Source organism: Zea mays, chromosome 6 (genome assembly GCF_902167145.1).
Source record: "Zea mays cultivar B73 chromosome 6, Zm-B73-REFERENCE-NAM-5.0, whole genome shotgun sequence".
Lineage (NCBI taxonomy): Eukaryota > Viridiplantae > Streptophyta > Magnoliopsida > Poales > Poaceae > Zea > Zea mays.
Genome location: NC_050101.1, coordinates 178,872,742 through 178,891,279, shown reverse-complemented (window position 1 = coordinate 178,891,279; position 18,538 = coordinate 178,872,742). Strand labels below are relative to the sequence as shown.

At 43.4% G+C, this 18,538-nt stretch overlaps 1 protein-coding gene across 7 annotated transcripts; it reads left to right on the top strand.

Moving 5' to 3' along the window:
• The first annotated feature begins 42 nt into the window (after nucleotides 1-42).
• LOC100217253 (uncharacterized) lies at nucleotides 43-17,070 on the top strand. Of its 7 annotated transcripts, XR_004849922.1 has the most exons (20): nucleotides 55-416; nucleotides 2,212-2,315; nucleotides 3,293-3,379; nucleotides 3,474-3,549; nucleotides 3,655-3,729; nucleotides 3,902-3,955; nucleotides 4,669-4,728; nucleotides 4,809-4,925; nucleotides 5,104-5,198; nucleotides 7,501-7,703; nucleotides 7,910-8,007; nucleotides 14,093-14,196; nucleotides 14,275-14,440; nucleotides 14,528-14,650; nucleotides 14,739-14,821; nucleotides 14,939-15,080; nucleotides 15,163-15,311; nucleotides 15,879-15,908; nucleotides 16,079-16,149; nucleotides 16,224-16,984. XR_004849922.1 is itself a non-coding variant. In NM_001359566.2 (19 exons), exons 1-19 carry the CDS (start codon nucleotides 378-380, stop codon nucleotides 16,702-16,704), a joined length of 2,208 nt encoding a protein of 735 aa, NP_001346495.1. In that variant the 5' UTR covers nucleotides 43-377; the 3' UTR covers nucleotides 16,705-17,062. The 7 variants fall into 7 exon arrangements, 6 of the variants coding, with proteins under 6 accessions (NP_001346495.1, NP_001388777.1, XP_008647472.1 ...); NM_001359566.2 differs by lacking the exon at nucleotides 15,163-15,311 and having other exon boundaries at nucleotides 43-416; nucleotides 16,224-17,062; XM_008649250.4 differs by lacking the exon at nucleotides 15,163-15,311 and having other exon boundaries at nucleotides 50-416; nucleotides 16,227-17,070.
• Nucleotides 17,071-18,538: the final 1,468 nt, after the last annotated feature.

Genomic DNA, 18,538 nt, shown 5'->3' with positions numbered 1-18,538 from the left:
CCCAGCCCCTAGTTTGATCGATTTGAACCTGCCGCTGCGAGTCCACAGCGCTGCGCAGGCGGCACTGCGGCAGGCTCTTCCTCCCTCTCCTCTCTCTCTGTCTGAGCCGAGGGCTTTGGCGCTCCCCCCCCCCCCCCCCCCCCCCCCCCCCCCCCCCCCCCCCCCCCCCCCCCCCCCCCCCCCCCCCCCCCCCCCCCCCCCTCTCTCTCTCTCTCTCTCTCGCACGGGCCCGCCTGCCTATCCCACTGCCCGGTCCACCGCCGCAAACTCTGCCCGCCCGCGCGCGCCCCACCCCGCCGATCGCGGTGAGCCCGGACTCCGCCGCCGCCGCTTCGCTCTACCCTGACCAGCCCTAGATCTGTGCGGGATCCGCCGCCATGTTCTGGCGCATGACCGGCCTCTCCGCGGCCTCGCCCGTGAGTACACTCCTCTGATGCCTCTTCCGCTCTGCCCTCTCGCTCTTCCGTTCTGCTTGTCGCCTCGCCAGCCGGACCAACCCTGCTCTGCTCTACAGCCACGCCTGCTGCGCGTAGGGTTCGCTGCCGCCTAGGCCGCGCGCTGTAACGCCGTAGCCTTTGTGCTCTCTGTCTTCTGCGAGGACATATCCTGTGCAATCACTCATTTTGGTGCAAACGTGCAATCAAACTATCCAGAGCATCCAATCTAGATCCAACGGTTTCATATGGAAGAGGTTAAAAGTAAAATAGGTACTATGTTTTAGGTGGAAGGGGTTAAATATAAAATAACAGTCATCATTAGATCTAGATTAGATGCACCAAACCGCTTGATTGCACGCTTGCACCAATATAAGTGATTGCACAGGATATTTTCCTGTCTTCTGCAATGGACTCCCGAACTTTTACGGCATTCGCCAAGCTTGACTTCCGAAAAGAACATAACAAAACAAACTATAGCAAAATCTAGGTCCTGTTGGTTTCCCTTTTGACTCATTATCTACAGCCGGCTGAATCGGCGTTGATGTTGGAACAGCTTCCACTCCACGTTCAGGGTTATATTCTGTGATCACCGTCATGTTCCTGCTGCACGCACACCTACCCAGGGAAGGAATTGGATAAAGCTTGAGTGCAGCTAGTTTGAGCAATTCCATTGACAACGATTCCGGTTCATTAATAAACAGGCTTTCTCTGGCTCTCTGCACATTTTCTGTTACTGTCTCTGTGGGAACATATTTTCTGTTTCTGTCCCATTACTATTTATAGGGCTTCCTATACCTGTGTCGGAAACTAATTTCATGTCAAGTATGCTTACTGTTTATTTATTTCTTATTCCCTTATAAAGAGTCGTAAAACTTTTTCTGGCCCATGGGGTAGTTTCATCATCATGTTATCACTAGATGTATTCTTTTGGTTCATTGTACTCATTTTATAGTAATAATAACTAACTGTCCAGTGGACCGACCATGTTTATTGTCATGTCTTATTTATTTAGGGGCTGTTTGGATCCCAGGAGCTAAAACAAAAGTGACTAAAGTTTAGTTACTTAGAGCAACTCCAGTAGTTCTCTAAATGACTCTCTAAATCAAGAATTTAGATAGTTAGCACAAAAACCTCTCTCCAACAGCTCTCTAAATTGACTTCATAAATTTAGTCACTTCTCATGTAACCCTATTTCCTCCCTACATTTGATAATCATGTAGCAAGTCACGAAAAAAAACTGACGCCATTTTCTCACTCGTGGCAATCTTTCCCTGTTCCTGCTGCTTCGTATGTCACACATGCCTTTGACTCTTCCTGTTTTGTACGGCAGTCGTGTTGCATGGTATCCAAATGACCCACCAATTTGATTTTTCAAACAGATTAACTACCTAAATAATAGCAACTGTTGGAGATCCACAAATTTTTTTTGAACGCCCAATAGCTGTTTACAAACTTGCTAAATACAATTTTAAGGAGATATATTTTACATAACTACTGGAGCTGCTCTTAGGAGCTAAAGATCCAAATAGGAAGCACTAAAACTGATTATAGTGGTGAAAAAAGTATCAATTTAGTCACTTTTAGCTCTTCCTGTTTGGATATTTAGCTCCTAAGTAACTAAACTCTATAATCATTTTTGCTTTAGCTCCTGGAATCCAAACATGCCCTTAGTATACCTTTTTTTTTTACCATCTCAGGTTTCTTGTGAAAATTTAGTAGCATACACTGGGGCATCCCCGTCCCACATGCCTAACTTTCTTTTCCTGTTGGTCAGGTGGATACAATTCTGGACAAGGAGAACTTTACATTGGAAGAGCTTCTTGATGAGGATGAAATCATTCAGGAGTGCAAAGCGCTGAATACCCGACTCATAAATTTGTAAGACCATTACCTGCTTTCAACCTACTACAGTTTCCAGCATGTCTAAGCTATTGTTGAACACTTATCACTCTATGAATCTTGCATGCATTGTTGCTTTACAGGCAAAGGAATCCATTTATGATCTATGAGCGAATAATTTAGTGAAATCCATTCAGTTGTTCCCTGCTGCACAGTTCTTTTCTTATTCCTTTTTTAACAATAAAATTCTTACATTGGGGTGGGGGACTCCCCCCTGCAGTATTTATGGTGAAAAAAGATAACAAAAGCTGCACTTACCACACACATCCATCCTTTTCACCCATAGTTATGCATCAGAACTGCCTATGTGGTTCTATCATGCAAAGCTGAGAAACAGCTCTAATTGCAATTCATCTGCACATACAACCTTTTCATTTTATTCTTTCTTTGCATTTTACTTCTGCCATACAGTATGTAATTAGCCTAGCAGTAATGTATGCATTGCTCTATGCTGAATTAATTCCTTTACCTTCTAGAACAGCTAAACACATTCTCTTTTTCTCAATTTTGTAAGATTTTGTGTAGTAGATTCATCTTAATGATCATTTATTGAATTTGCTTCATTTTTCTCATCTATGCCAGTTGTTTTAACTGCAGTTAAATGAGGATTTTTCTCTGTGGTGAAACTAAGTGTTTATTTATGTTGAAGTCTGTGTTTTTAGTTATATAAGTGTTCCGTCTTGAAAAATGTAGTACCTCCTCTATACCAAATTATAAGACGTTTTGGCATTTCTAGATTCTAGGTTTTTATGTATCTAGACATAACATATTTCTAGGTGCGTAGTAAAAGCTATGAATCTAGAGAAGGCAAAACGTCTATAGTTTGGCATGGAGGGAGTAGTTATATATGCTATATTATATATCGATTAGTGTTGACATACCATGTAGCTTTCAACTGCGCTCCACCTTATTGTATGTTCGTTTCCCTGTCTAAAATGTTCGAATTTTGTATCTAGCTTGCGAGATAAGGCCCAAGTGTCGCAATTACTTCGTTACATTGTGGAAGAAGTTCCTGAGGATTCAGAGAAGAAACAATCTTTCAAGTATGCTATGGAGGATATTTGTTGTTCATTGCCATGCCACATATTACATTTTGCTGATTAGCCTTGTCAAATTTCACTTGTTTACCTCTTGCAGGTTTCCTTTTATCGCTTGTGAGATTTTTGCTTGTGAAATTGACATTATTTTGAGAACCTTGGTAGAGGATGTTGAGGTAAATATATTCACTTGTTAGCACATTTCTTTGGAACATTTCACTTCACAAGTTTGTGAACTTTGTAGTTTGTTCTGTGTAACCTTCTCCTTCCTTCTGTTACAGTTAATGGATTTGCTTTTTTCATTTATAAAACCTGACCATCCGCATAGCACACTGTTAGCTGGTTACTTCAGTAAGGTACACCCATCTCGTCTCCTCTTATTCCTGACCTCTTAATCATGTAGAAAGTTGTATTCATGACCTCTGCAATGTTCTTTTACTTCTAACCATCACATGGAGCTTCACAATTCTCTTCTCTTGTTGCATTGTGATGAACTATGGAGCTCAGCCAGGTCATTTATCTTTTTAGGTGGTTATATGTTTGATGCTTCGAAAGACTGCTCCTCTTATGAATTATGTTCAGGTATTGCTGATCTGTTCTGTAAAACGTAGATTGTTGCTACTATGCCTTTTTCCAGTGTGTTGCTAGGCAACCTCGAGCTTGACCTGTTCTACCTGTTTTGAATGCATACTCATATTCTGTGTTACCAACCAAAGATTGCTGATTGATTGTTTGCCCATGTCAGTGAGATTATTTGTGCAAGTCATGTTGTGCTTACCTGCTTCTCCATTGTTGTGTACTGCCTCCATCCCTTTTTATCTTTCACTTCTCACTTTCGAGAAGTCAAACATATTCAACTCTGACAAAATATATATAAGATAACATTGGTATTTATGATACATGATTAGTATCATTAGATAGATCGTAGAATTTATTTTCTTAATAAATTTATTTGGAGATACAAATGTTGCTAATATTTTGTATAAATCTAGTCAATGTTGAGAAAGTTTGACCTGCATGTTTTCCATAGCAACAAATATAAAGGTACAGAGTATGTTGTTGCCTTGCCCTTTCAGAGTGACTGGGATTCATGATATATTCTGTTCTTGACTTTGTATGGGTGCATATAATATGATTTATGGTCTATTGCTATTGGAATCTTTTATTTTCTTTGCGATTGTGATGTCCCAGTTGTGCTCATTGCCCCCAGTCTTTGGACTATACATGCTGAAAAATGGTATTTCTGTACAATCCAATTTATGCCTGCTTGTCTTTTTTCTTTTGCCTTTTTGTAGGAGCATCCAGATATTGTTGTCCAGCTTGTCGACCTCATTGGTATCACATCAATAATGGAGGTAAGCAGTTATTGAACTCATTCCCCATCTAGTTTGGTGAGTGCTTTTGGTTGGTGTTCATCAAATTGATTGTAAAACAGGTGTTGGTGAGATTGATTGGTGCTGATGAAACCATATACTTGAATTTCGCGGATACATTGCATTGGTTAGAGAATACATATGTACTGGAAATGATTGTGGATAAATTTAGCTCATCAGTAAGTACACTTGGTCACTCAGTAACATAGTGCCATACAACATAAATGCTGGGCACTAAACCGTGTCATTATCAAGATGTTCTTGCAGTGGTTATGGAGGTTATTGGTTTGTTGTCAGTATTTTTTTGGATATATTGCTAGCAAAATCTCATATATTTATGTTGCTTTGATCAAACAGGACTCTCCTGAAGTGCATGCAAATGCTGCTGAAATTCTTTCTGCGGTAACTCGATGCGCCCCTCCTGCTCTTGCTGCAAAAATATGCAGTCCAAGGTTTGTCCTTTTCATTAATTTTTGTGTGTGTGAAAGAGATTGTATCTGTGTTCAATAGTAGATTAATTAATGAGACACACAAAGGTCACAATATATAGGTGTGAGGAGATCTTGGGCAAAAGGAAACCCATAGGCAAGATCTCCTCAAAGATGGAAACCCCCAATCAGGATCCTATACTAAGGGCCCGTTTGGCAGCATGAGATCAATTCCAGGACCGTAACTGTTCCAGGCCAGGATTTAGTGAATCCGGGTCTTTCACTCTTTCCAGCCCAAGAAGTAATCCAACTGGAACGCTTCCAGCTCCATCAATTTTGCCCTGTTCGGCAGCAACAGACATGGTTTCCAGCAGCAACAGATAAAAGTTGAAAGGCTGCTGTTCCAACAAAGCAACATACTTGCGATGTTTGTCTCCCAAAAAAAAGAGCCAGTATGTATGCAGACTGCAGAAGTGTCAAGCACATCTCATCAAAACAGAAGAAACAAACGGGAAACCTCATCCACAGCAAGGAGGAGCAACTTAACGGCAACCCACCAGGCATTGTAATCCTCGAGTTTATTCTAAAACCCAGGAGGGAAATAGACTTTTCAAGCTTATCGCTCGTGCAATCACCCATGCATATCCAGATAGTATGAGATGAGCGTGAGCGCAGTGTCAAACCAAAACCTGTACGGTGCCGCTCGTGCTACAGATGGGATAAGCTCCTCCTGGCTGCCGTGTCAAACCAAAACCAGGTCCAGGTGCAAACCAAGCGTGCCCTGCCTCTGCCTGCTTGACCTCCAATTCCTCTTTCGCACGCATGGCAGTGAGTGAGACGATGGACAGTCAGGCGAGTGCTCTTTGGACTTGGTCACGGCCTCACGGGAGGATGCGAATGCAGTGCGAGGTCCCCGTCGGTCTCGCCCTGGAGGACCCACTTAGACGACCAAGCTTATCAGAAGCCTATGGACGCGAGACAACTGCTACGAAGCAACCTCTACGGCTACGATGGGCATCGAGCAGATCAGAACCCTATGATCAGTTTTGGTGGCTGCCTGCTTGTAGCGAAGCTAGGCGGACGGACGAAGGAGAGCATGCATATGGAAGAAGGATCCATCGGCTGGCCGTGGTGGAATTGGATGAGTCTAGTGGATCTTGCAGCCGCAGTTTTCAGGGAGGAAGTCGCGGCACAGGTGGCGGCGCTTGGTGAGGAGATCGTCCGTGGACACAGGTGGCGGCACAGGCGAGGAGGTTGTCCGTGGAAGTCGCGGCACAGGTGGCGGCGCTAGGCGCCCTTGTCCATGGACACAGCGCAGTTCTTGCAGGTGGCGGCGCACTTGGTGAGGAGATCGAGGGCGAGAGTTTGGGGCAGCGAGAGCAGAGGATAGGAGAGGGAAGGAAGAGAGCAGATCCTCACCGGGGAGAAGGCAGCGGGGAGGGTCGTCGTCGGGGCTGTGCGCCGTCGCCGTGCCGGTCGTGTCAAAGCCGCCGTCGCGCCTGTCGCGTCGAGCCGTCGTCGCTGCGTCGGTCGCGTGTGTCCAGGCTTTGATCCGGAGGGTACGACACAAGGGTTGGTTCCGAGCCGTGAGGTAAAGGGAAATTTTAATCCGGGCCAGTTTCAATTCCAATTCGGGCCGAAACGAACAATATAAATGAGTTGTACCAAATTCCAAACCAGACCCATTCGTTCCACCCGGAACAAGGTCTGGAATGGGTTGATCCTCTGAAAACGAACGAGGCCTAAGGAAACTCCTAATCAGGAACCTATACAAAGCAAGCCCTCAATCAGGATCTCACTAACCATAATACACTACACTGCCTACTAGGCCGGCCGGCTATAGAGCCGGGCGCAGGTTCTGAATATGGTAGGGAATGAGCTGTCTAAGAGCATCTCCAATAATACCTTAAACCAGTGCCCTATCTTGAAATATAGGGCTCAACCCATAAAAAACAACTGCAACAGTGCCCCATTTTACAATTTTTGTCAAAAAATATAGGGCACTCCATGAAGTGACCCAAATATACTTCACCGTAGACTAGTGCCCTATCTTTGTTTTCTACAACATTATCAACATTTTCTTTCCTAATAACGTAATTCACTTCCAAAAATACATGATTTAGGGCTTAACTGTTGGAGCGTAATTCGTCTTTAGTGCCCTAAACACTTTGAATCATATAGTATTTTAATTTTTTGGGCACTATTTTAAGTCATCTTGTTGGAGATGCTCTAACAGTGTGATCAGAAAATGCAACTTTTGTGTATCATATCCTTTTCTTCGTCAGCATTATTATGTTCATTTTTCTTTATTTGTTCCTGGTATCAGTTTTGTTGGCAGGTTGTTTCATCATGCTCTTGACGAGTCAAGACCAAAATCTGTTCTGGTTCATTCATTGTCAGTGTGTATATCTTTATTGGACCCCAAAAGACTAGCATCAGTCTCATACCAAGCATTTAGAAGCAACTTAACTCACGGGACGCTGGTTACAGCCAGTCCAGAAACAGTTGATGGTATACTGGAGAGTCTAGGTGAGTGCTCTGTGATTGATTCTTTCTACTTAATGGTACTTCCATACTTGTATTGTTTATAACTTTATATGCTTTCCACCTGTTACATCCCTGCTTTCTGTCACACATTCTCTTTGTCATGCGCATACCTGGCATGTTTAATGAAAATATGAAATGCTTGATTGCTTTTCCAAGGACTTACCAGTATACATGTACTCACATCTTAGGTGACTTGCTGAAGTTACTGGACATTACTTCTTCTCAAAATGTTTTTCCTACAACTTATGGATGTTTGTGTCCGCCTCTTGGAAAACACCGTTTGAAGGTATGCCCAGATGCTGTGGGTCTCTTGTTTTTAGTTTGAGCATTTATAAATTTTCTTTTTCTTAGTACATTTTTTCTTCTGAATAAGTTATTCTTAATCTTCCAGTTATTTGATAGAAGCACTAATGCTGCCTAGGGATTTTTACACTTTACTGCAATGTTATTAAATCGGCTATTCACCACTAGTTCCTCTGGTACCGACCGGGACGAGGATGACTAATTGGCCGCTGATTTGGGGGTCTAGTCATCTATATAACCATCCTGTATATATGAGGACATATATGCATGGTATATATGCTATTTACTTATATAGTAGAAATCGAGCATCAAGACTATATTTTGGGTTGGTTGGTTACTTACCCGTGAGATGTTACTTGTGAGGAGGGGAAGAGATGCAGCTGCACACAACAGCTTTGCAGCCGACAGCCGAAGGCTGTGTGGTGATGGTGAGGGCTGAGGAGGTGAGGGAAAGTGGGAGAGGTATATAAGAGAAACTCTAATTGGTCTGACTCCAAAAGAACTAGCCCAGTAAGCTGAAGCAGCCCATCTGCATATTTGATGTCTAGTCGGTCAGGACACCTAATTGGATTATTAATCGTGACTAATCGACGACTAATTGGACGACCAGGTTTCTGATCACTCTGATCCATCTGAGTACCTAATCGAGTGCTAGGTACCGACCAGGGCGAGTAATCGCGACCTAATAACACTGCTTCACTGTTATTTAATACCGTGCATGAGGACATATGTTGGGGTAATTTCTGAACGTGATATGGTTTCAATCTATTTTTTTCTCGAATGCGCAGGAGAACTGCACATCATTATATTAAGAGAGAAAAGGTCCAAAGTGGACCTAAATACAACACCCTGAGGGCAGAAAAGGAAAAACAAAAAATAAAAACTAAGACCAATCACCCAAGCCTCCTCTCCAGCACCCAAGAAAGGTGAAACAAAGGGGAGGGGAGGGCTGATAGGCCCTACTAGACCCTATTTAAGGTGACAATAAGCCCCAAACTGTCTAAATGCTTTGCTCCCGCCTTATTCCAACTGATCAATTCATCTAAAAACAACCTTTTAATCGAGCTAATGGAAGGGCTCACTCCATCAAAAACAGCCTTATTACGAGTGAGCCATAAGCACCAAACCCAAGAATTATGACACTATTGAAACCCTTTCTCTTGCACCTTTGCACTTTTTTAGAAATCTTCCCCCACCACTCAGCAAAGGACTGATCAGCAACAACCGGAGTGAGGTCACAAAGCCCGATGGACGACAAAATGAGATGCCAAAATTGTCTAGTAAAACTGTAGGTGCAGAGGATATGCTGAACTGTTTCCTGCTCCTGATCACATAAGGGACAACACACCGGGTATTGCAATCCTCTCATTTGGAGCCTGTCTACAGTCCAACATTTATTCCTTATTGCTAACCAAAGGAAAAACTTGCATTTAGGTGGAGTCCAAGTCTTCCACAATCTTTTCCATGGCTCAAAGGAGATGGACCCCATGAAGAAGGCTCTGTAGCAAGACCTTGAGGAGAACTGCCCAGAAGTAGTGTGCATCCAAACAAGCATGTCCGCCTCCTGTGAAAGCGTTACCTTCCCAAGTACATCCCATAACTCCAAGTAGTCAAGTACTGCTGCAGCCCAACCAGAGATAGATGACTCCCAATATCACTAACCCACTGCCAATTATCCATAGCTTGAGCAACCGTCCTGGTAGAGCTGACTCTACTGTCCACCAAACAGACAACATCTGGTGCAATATCATGGATAGCCTTCCCATTCAACCATTTATCTAACCAAATTAGAGTACTGGTACCATCTCCGACCACAGTTAAGACCGAAAGATGAAAGAACTGTCTGACCTGCTGCTGAATTGGAAGATTCATCCCATGCCATGGTCTGGACGGATCAGTTTTTTGCAGCCATAACCATTTAGCCTGTAAAGCCCAACTTTTGTCTTGTAAATTAGAAACTCCAAGGCCGCCAAATTTTAGAGGCCTTGTAACTATCTCCCAAGGAACAAGACAACTTCCACCGTTAACATTCTTCCTTCCTTTCCATAGAAACCCCCTCCGGATTTTATCGGTAGATTTGATCACCCATTTGGGAACATTCATGGCCATGAGGATATAAACAGGAATGACTGAAAGCACATGCCTTACCAACGCTGTCCTACCAGCCAGACTGAGCAATCGAGCCTTCCCAGAGCCTTCCAGTTGGGAAGCCGGTCAACAATCTTATCAACCCACACCATAAGCTCCCTTTTTCTTAGCTTCTTATCAGAGATAGGCAGCCCCAAATAGCTGCACAGAAAGGATCCCGAGCTGCATTGCAAAATATTACAGCCAGCCTGAACCTCCAGCCCGTCACACCTAATTGGTATGGCAAAACTTTTGCGCAAATTTGTTACCAGCCTCGTTGCTTCTTCAAAGCAATCGAAGATCAATCTAACACAATTCAGGTCCTCAACCATAGGTTTAACAAAAAGAACCACATCATCAGCGTAGATCGATAGCCTATTCCGAACCCCAGCTTCTTCCAAACTTTGTAACAGCCCTCTGCTTTCAGCTGCTCTGTACAGACTGTTAAGAGCATCCATAACCATCACAAACAACATAGGAGATAGGGGATCACCCTGACGAAGACCTATCCGATGAGCAATACGATTACTAGGAGAACCATTTAGAAGTACTTGCGTAGAAGACATGAACATTAGAGAGGAAATCAGATTACGTCAAATTGGACCAAAGCCAAGATGAGTAAGAATTTCAATAATGAAGGCCCATGACACTGAATTGAAAGCCCTGGAGATATCTAATTTTAAGAATAGACCAACAACCTTTCTCTTGAGAAGAGACTTAATAGATTGTTGAACCAGCATAAAGTTATCATGAATTGATCTCCCTCTCAGAAAAGCGCTCTGATTGGCTGCCACCAACTCATGAAGACGAGGACCCAACCTGTTGGCAAGAAGCTTGGTGACCAGCTTAGCAAAACTGTGGATAAGACTAATAGGCCTATAATCACTTGCTGACATAGCATCCAACCTCTTAGGGAGAACGATAAGATAGGCTGAATTCAAGAACCCAAGTTTATGAGCATTTCCTTGATGCAAAAATTTCAGGGCAGCCAACAGATCCTCCTTAATAATGCTCCAACAAGTCTTGTAAAACTTCCCCGTAAACCCATCAGGCCAAGGAGCTTTATCAGAAGGTAGGCCTGCAATAGTATCCCTTACTTCCTTCTCCAAGAAAGGACTGTCCAGCGCACTGAGATCCAACACATTCCTATGACAGCTTAATAAATCAATAGTAGCACTCTGAAAATCAGTGCCTAGAAGGTTGGAAAAGAAACCATCCAGGACCTCCTGAATGTCATCATGATTTGTAAACACCCTTCCATCCTCCTCTAGTTTTGAAATGAACTTCCGCTTTTTACGGTAACATGCCTGTCGGTGGAAGAATTGAGTACTGGCATCTCCTTTTAAAAATTGAATTCGGGACCTTAGTCGTGCAACTGTTCTTTGCAAAGAAGCAAGCACCAGACAATGTTGTTTAAGCTGTTTCAATAACTAAAACTCCTCCCTGGACAAAATTCTGCTATCTTGCGCCATTTCCAGTCTATGCAAAACCTCACGAGCAAGACCCAACTGGGCATTCACATTACCCACTTCTTTATGTCCCCAGGATTGCAAACACTTAGCTAATCTTTTTAACTTCAGTGATATCTTCTCCAAGGGGCAAGAATCCTGCAAAGGCAGATTCCACGAGGCAGCCACCACCGCCAAAAAACCAGGGATCTTAGGCCAAAAACTCTCAAAGTGAAATCTTCTCTTACCCAAGCACCCCTCTCTAACTCTAAGAGTTAGGGGACAGTGATCTGAAACAGAAGTAGCATTAGTGTGAAGAGAACAATCTGGAAAACAATCCTCCCAATCCGTAGTGTAGAAAACATGGTCCAATTTCACAAGGGTAGGCTCTTCCCTCTGATTTGACCAAGTGAATTTTCTACCAAACAAAGGAATCTCTTTTAGCTCCAAAGAATTGACAAGACCTCTGAAGATACCCATCATTGTCCTGTTTATGTTGGAATTATTCTTATCTTCCTCCTTGAGAATCATGTGAAAATCACCACATAAAAACCATGGCCACACACACTCTTCCCTAACCAATCTCAATTCATGGAGAAAATCCTGTTTAAGGTTATCCTGATGAAGTCCATACACACCTGTGAACCACCAGCAAGAACCAGACTCCTCCTGAAATTGGACAGAGACATAGAAATTCTTCACGACCGAAGCCACAGAGACAAAAGACCCGTCACGCCAAGCAATTAACACCCCTCCTCTAGTCCCCTGGGCGGAGCTAAAAACAAAATTACTGAATCCAAACCCAAGAATAGACAGAATATCAAAATCCGAAATAGAACATAATTTGGTCTCCTGGAGACAAACAATGGAAGGCTTGATATCAAGAATCAGAGTTTTAACCGAATCCCTCTTGGCACGATCATTGAGGCCCCTCACATTCCAAATAAGAATACAACTATTCTCCATGAAAAACAGAAACTACCACTGCCATCGCTGCCCCACAGACCGCCAATTAGTCCTGCCCCACCTGAGGTTCCTCCCAACCAAACAAAGCCGCCAAAGCAGCGATGTGCGCACTCGAAAGCCCAATATCAAATAATTTTGCATAATTGCTGGCATCTTTGAAAGAAATATTCTCATTATCATCACAAAATCCCAGATGTCTGCACACTTGGGCAGTCGAATTTGAACCCAACGCCGGAGGGAATCTGGCCACTGCTACTTCTCCTTGGTCGAAAATCACTTGGCATTGCCTTTTTTCTTCTTTTGGTACTTCCGGGGGGGGGGGGGGGGGGGGGGGGTAACAGGCCATCAGAAGGCTTAGTGACCGCAGACTTGAACTCTTCCAAAGGTGGAATCATTTCCACCACAGATTGCAACAAAAGGTCTTCTTGGACAAGCTGAACCTGAGACAATCTTCTTCTGGAATATACTTTAAACACGGGTGGCTTAGATTTCCATCTATCTGCCCTGGATGACTGACAGGAACCAAGCTTTCTCGCCCTGACAGAGCCAATAACAGAATTACCAATAGCCACCAAATGGGAGCATCCGGAACCATGCTGCCCAACTGAGATATCATCCTCCATATCGTTCACATGGACCACCTCAATAGGATCCTCCGAGCTTGGCTTAACAGGCGAAAGAACACCCTGCGACAAACCACCAGATTGAAAACTCACTCCCAAATCCACTGCCAGATCCAACGCCAAAACTGGAGGGTGACCAGGCTGGGCGCCTCCAGCTCCTCAACCGAAGCTACCAAGAGAGTCGGGGCATCAACTGATCCCATCTCCACAATATCCAGGACAACATCCTGATCAGACTGAAGAATGGCATCCACCTGTCCCGAATGACTGCGCTGCCCCAAACGCAAATGTATCGGAACCCGAGCGGATGGCGCAAGGTGCTCCAGCCGCCCTGGTCACCACCCATGTTGTTCATGATCATTGTCTTCGTCGGCGAAGCCCGAAGGGGGTGGCGAAGGCATATCCTCACCGGAAACTGAATCTCCATCCGAACGAAGAATCACCATTGAAATTGGGAACACCAACGTGCGAGGCGTCCAACTCCCATCCTCTCCAAAGACAACCGGCTCTTCAGAGGAGGCACCAACCCCGCCGTCTTCTTGCCAACGCTGCACCTTCGATCTTCCACCACGCTGAGCACCAAGGGGAGAAGCCTCCGACGCCAGGGAAGGTAGAGGAGTGGTCGCCGGTCTTGGAATAAGAGCCGGCGAGAGGCTAGTGGAGGGAGTAAACGAGGCGTCGGGAGGGGAAAGGCCAGGGGGCGGGAGCAGGACCGTCATACCGGTTTCCAACCGGCCTCTCAATCTGAGTTTGATGGCCTCAACTGCTGTCCAGATTGCATACCTCTGCAATTAGGCCAGGCTCAGAAGGTCCAATTAATTGTTTCCTTCATTCAACGTGTCTCTTCAGAATCCTTTCCTATTTATTTTTTGTTTTAATAAATTATTCTTGTTTTTTTTTTCAGATTGTAGAATTCATCTCTGTTTTGCTAACAATTGGTAGCGAAATAGCTGAGAAGAAGCTAATAAGCCAATCAGTGATAAAGCATTGCATTGATTTATTTTTTCAGTAAGTGGGTTAATGTGTGTTTTATTCCTTAACAATTACTGTTAAAGGAAAATTCTCATACATTGCCTGGTGCTGCAGGTACCCTTATAATAACTTTTTGCATCATCATGTTGAGAACATTATTGTTTCTTGCCTTGAGGTTAAAAGAAATCAATTGATTGACCATATTCTTAATGACTGTGGTCTTGTTGGTAAAGTCCTTGCCGCTGAAAAAAGTTCTTCTCTGGCAGTGGAGTCTAATGGGGTAAATCTATTTCTGGATACTTGTCAACTTGGCTTTCTCTTGGCTGGGCTATGTCGCTAGTATTTTGATTATGCCTTGTGTTTGTAGCCAACATTACCATCAGAAGGGAAAGAACCTCCAAGAATTGGGAATATTGGGCACATAACTCGAATAGCGAATAAGCTCATTCAATTTGGAAATAGTAACAGCATGATCCAGAGTCACTTGCAGGTATTTCCAATTTCTGTTTCATCTTTGGCCAACAATTTGGAACTGTTGTGTCATGTACTCTTTTGCATTTATAAACTTTTGTTTATAGGAGAACAGTGAGTGGGCTGTATGGCAAATAGATGTCCTGATCAAACGCAATGAGGTGGAGAATGTTTACCATTGGGCATGTGGGTATGTTCTTCCATTCTGGGTTCTCTGATTATTGTCTACACTGCTGAAACACTTGTCATTTGTCTGTGGTAAATTTTATATTTCTTCCTGACTGTTGGCTAATGTTTTATGCTGCAGCCGTCCAACATCTCTACATGATCGTGGGAGGGATAGCGATGACGACGACTTCCGAGACAGAGACTACGATGTGGCAGCACTCACTAATAATATGAGCCAGGCATTTCGATTTGGGATATACAGGAATGATGACATTGAAGAGGTAATTTTCGTCAGTTTTTTACAAGATTTTCTTGAGTTTTGAACATCATGTTCTTCTTTGTTTTTTTTTCTCGAATGCGCAGGTGAACTGCGCATCATTATATTAAGAAGATAGAAGGGTCCAAAATACACCAATACAAGATAAAGAAACCACCTTACGGTGGGCAAAAAAGAAAATACAAAAAGCCACCCAACATCATGTTCTTTGTAGTGTGCTATAATTTTGTAACAGGTATTTTACAAAAAAAAAGTGGTTGAATTTCTGAATGCATATGTTGCGAATGTTAATATTTGTGGATATACAAGAAGGGATAGAGTCTGGAACAATGATATATGCGGTAGCACCAGTTGAAAAAAAACTTGTCTAACATCGATTGAGATGATTTGGACATGTTCAACGGAAACCTCTAAAGACTAGTGTGTAGTGGAATTCTAAGGCGCAACAATAATATTAAGAGAGGCAAGGCTGAAGTTGACATGTAAAGTGGCCGCAAAAGGAGACCTGAAAGGATAGAATATACCGAAAGATTTTGCCTGAAATAGGAGGAATGTAAGGCAACTATCCGCGTGTCTGAACCTTGATTTAGACTAAAAGGCTTTGTTGTTGTTGTTGAATTCCTGAATCTGTCATAATATCTTCATTGGTGCTGTTTTACAACTAAACATTTCAACCATGTGATTTTATGCAAAATCAGAACCTTGGGATTCTCCCAGATAACTGTAATATATACCTTCATTGCTAAAGTTATGCTGCTATCTGTGTATGGCATATTTCATTTTTCATGTTTGATTACTGCAGGCACAAGGATCCCACGAACGAGATGATGAGGTATGCTTACCGTACTATTTATGTAAATGTTTATATTGTTTTACTTCAATACGGTCAATGTAAGATTGGTGCATGGTCAATACTTTTGATTGGATAATTGAAAACATATTGTATCATGCTATAACAGACATGGATTTATCTGTGAGCTGATTTCTGTGCATGTATTTCAGGATGTCTACTTTGATGACGAGTCAGCTGAAGTAGTAATATCTTCATTGTGTTTGGGGGATGATCAGGACAGGTAATTAATGTTTTTCAGCAGATCTATACTGTCGTTGCTAAAAGAAGATGGCTTATAGGGTGTGCATTCTGCAGCAGTTCACTCTTCACGAATTCAAACTGGTTTACGTTTGATGGTGATAGAGGAATCAATGACCGCCTAGCTGCCTCTGTTCCTCCATCATCCCCGGATTCTGAAGCGATTTCCTTAAACACTGAGAATACTGATGAAGCGCTAACTGGTGAAACCACTGGAGGCACTGAGTCACTGCGGGAAAGTGCATCCCTTGCCAATGAACTAGCAGAAGTCGCTAACGACAATGATGCTGATGCCACGGACGGTGAGAAAATTTTGTGTACAGAAGAGGACAGTCAAGCCTCCGAGGGGCCTGTGGATGCTAAAGAGGACAAGACTGGAGGAGCGTCTAAAGCAGCGAATGAATCTGTGCCTGACAATGCCTTGCCTGAATCCCACCACACTGATTGTCGGTGCGCTGACTCATCTGAATCAGGAACAGAAGAAGATGTGGAGATTGATGATGAGAAGAAATCTGAGACTGCTATGACAAATGAATGAGCGTTATGGGCTTGGAATGATAGGATGGCGGATCAGATTCTTTTGCTGGTGAGCAATGCCACTCAAGCAGGGGCGCCGTACAATTTTAACAGCGCTGCTTTGCTATTGAGGAGTCTGGTTGTTACTGCATACTCGGGCACGCACGCTCTTTTATCATCTCACCTCATCACCATCATCCCACATGGACCAATGTCGTCTGGCGGCTCCTGATTTTGGTCTCTTCGAACTGTAATATCTGCAGTGAGTTTTTTCCATCAGTTTTTATTTTTTTTTCCGGGTTTCTGCATCTGTAATAGCTATTTCTTCAAGCGCAAAACATGTCTTCTCTTTGTTGCTATAAAAAGCATATAGTTTCACCAAAATTTAGGTTCAGAATCATATAATATTTGTTGTCCGCTAGTTCATTTTTAAACTAAACCGCGACAAATAAAAAAAGAATGGAACTAATCAAAGCTGCAACATAATCAGATACCGAAGCTCTCTCAATGGGTGTGGTGTTAACAAAGCCCTGACAGTTGTCACAATGGGTCCCTATATAGAAATACAAGAAGATTTAGACATCTACCTGCATGCCACAAACAACTATCTGATCTCCTTCATGCAGTATACTATTGACCAAAACAACATCAATTCAATTGTAGTACCATGACCTTCAACAACCTTGACTTCCAGGTACACTGACTTGTCCTCCTCCACAAGAGGGACTCCATCAAGAACCTTGTTCAACTCCTCTTCCTCCTTCCGCTTTTCTTCTTGGATTTCTTCCCTTCAGCATCATCCACAGGGGACCCTGATGTCCTTGGCCTCAGGCTCTTTAGCAGTCCTCTATCCCCGCAAGGATCTGGTCGATGTCCTCACCATCCACATCCATTCCCTCCCTTCTTTTTCTTCTTTGATTTCTTTCCCATGCCATCATCCACATCAGGGGCAGGCACAGAATCCTGGGCTTTCATCTCCTCTGGCTCAGGCCTGGGGATGCTCCATCCCTGCAAGGATCTGGTCGACGTTGTCACCATCCATCATAAATGCACCCTTCCTTTTCTTCTTCTGGCTTCTTCGCAGCTACTGCGGCAGTCATTGAGGCATCCTCGTCCTCCTCAGCCACAGGTGGGGGTGGCGGAGTGTTGGAACTCACTGATGCGACGAGATGGAATTGAAATTGGAATTCGAATTGGGTGATTTGGGACTTGAATTTCAGAGTTTTTCCGTACAAAAAACTGTCTATACTACACCCGACTATTTTGGGCTCTATGCATCTTCTTTTTCCCGACGCGTCGCCGCAACTGCACGCCGGTGAGACGCTACCGTGTCCATGGCGACCTCCATCTTTCCCTCTCCACGCCGTCTTAGCCATGATCGCCCCCGATCTCAAGCTAGCCCCATCTCCTGCTCCGCCACCCGTTTCAGCGGCGTCACCACCTTGCTACTGTCTCTTCCGACCTCACCGCCTTGGCCTAGTTGCCTCCCAAAATTTTCTTCTAAAACTGCCGGAGATGGAGGAGAAGAGAAGAAGAAAAGGAAAATTCAGTGTGTTCCAATACTGGAGTGAGTTATAGGTTTAGGAATAAGTCTGCGTAACATTGATATTTCGCCTTTAAAATTGATTGTTCAACCCTTCAGCTTTATAAACGAGACAAATAACCATTGGTCTGTTTTCGTTGACAGTTTTAATAATGTGGTACTGATTTAAGTAGCATAAATTTTGTTTTTTTAGTTCTATCATCTTATAGTATCCAAAATTTATATAATTTTACATAAAAACGCTAATTAGATATTATGTTGGCTCTAATTTATCTGAATTTTTAGTAGTAACAGATTATTTACTAGAAATAAA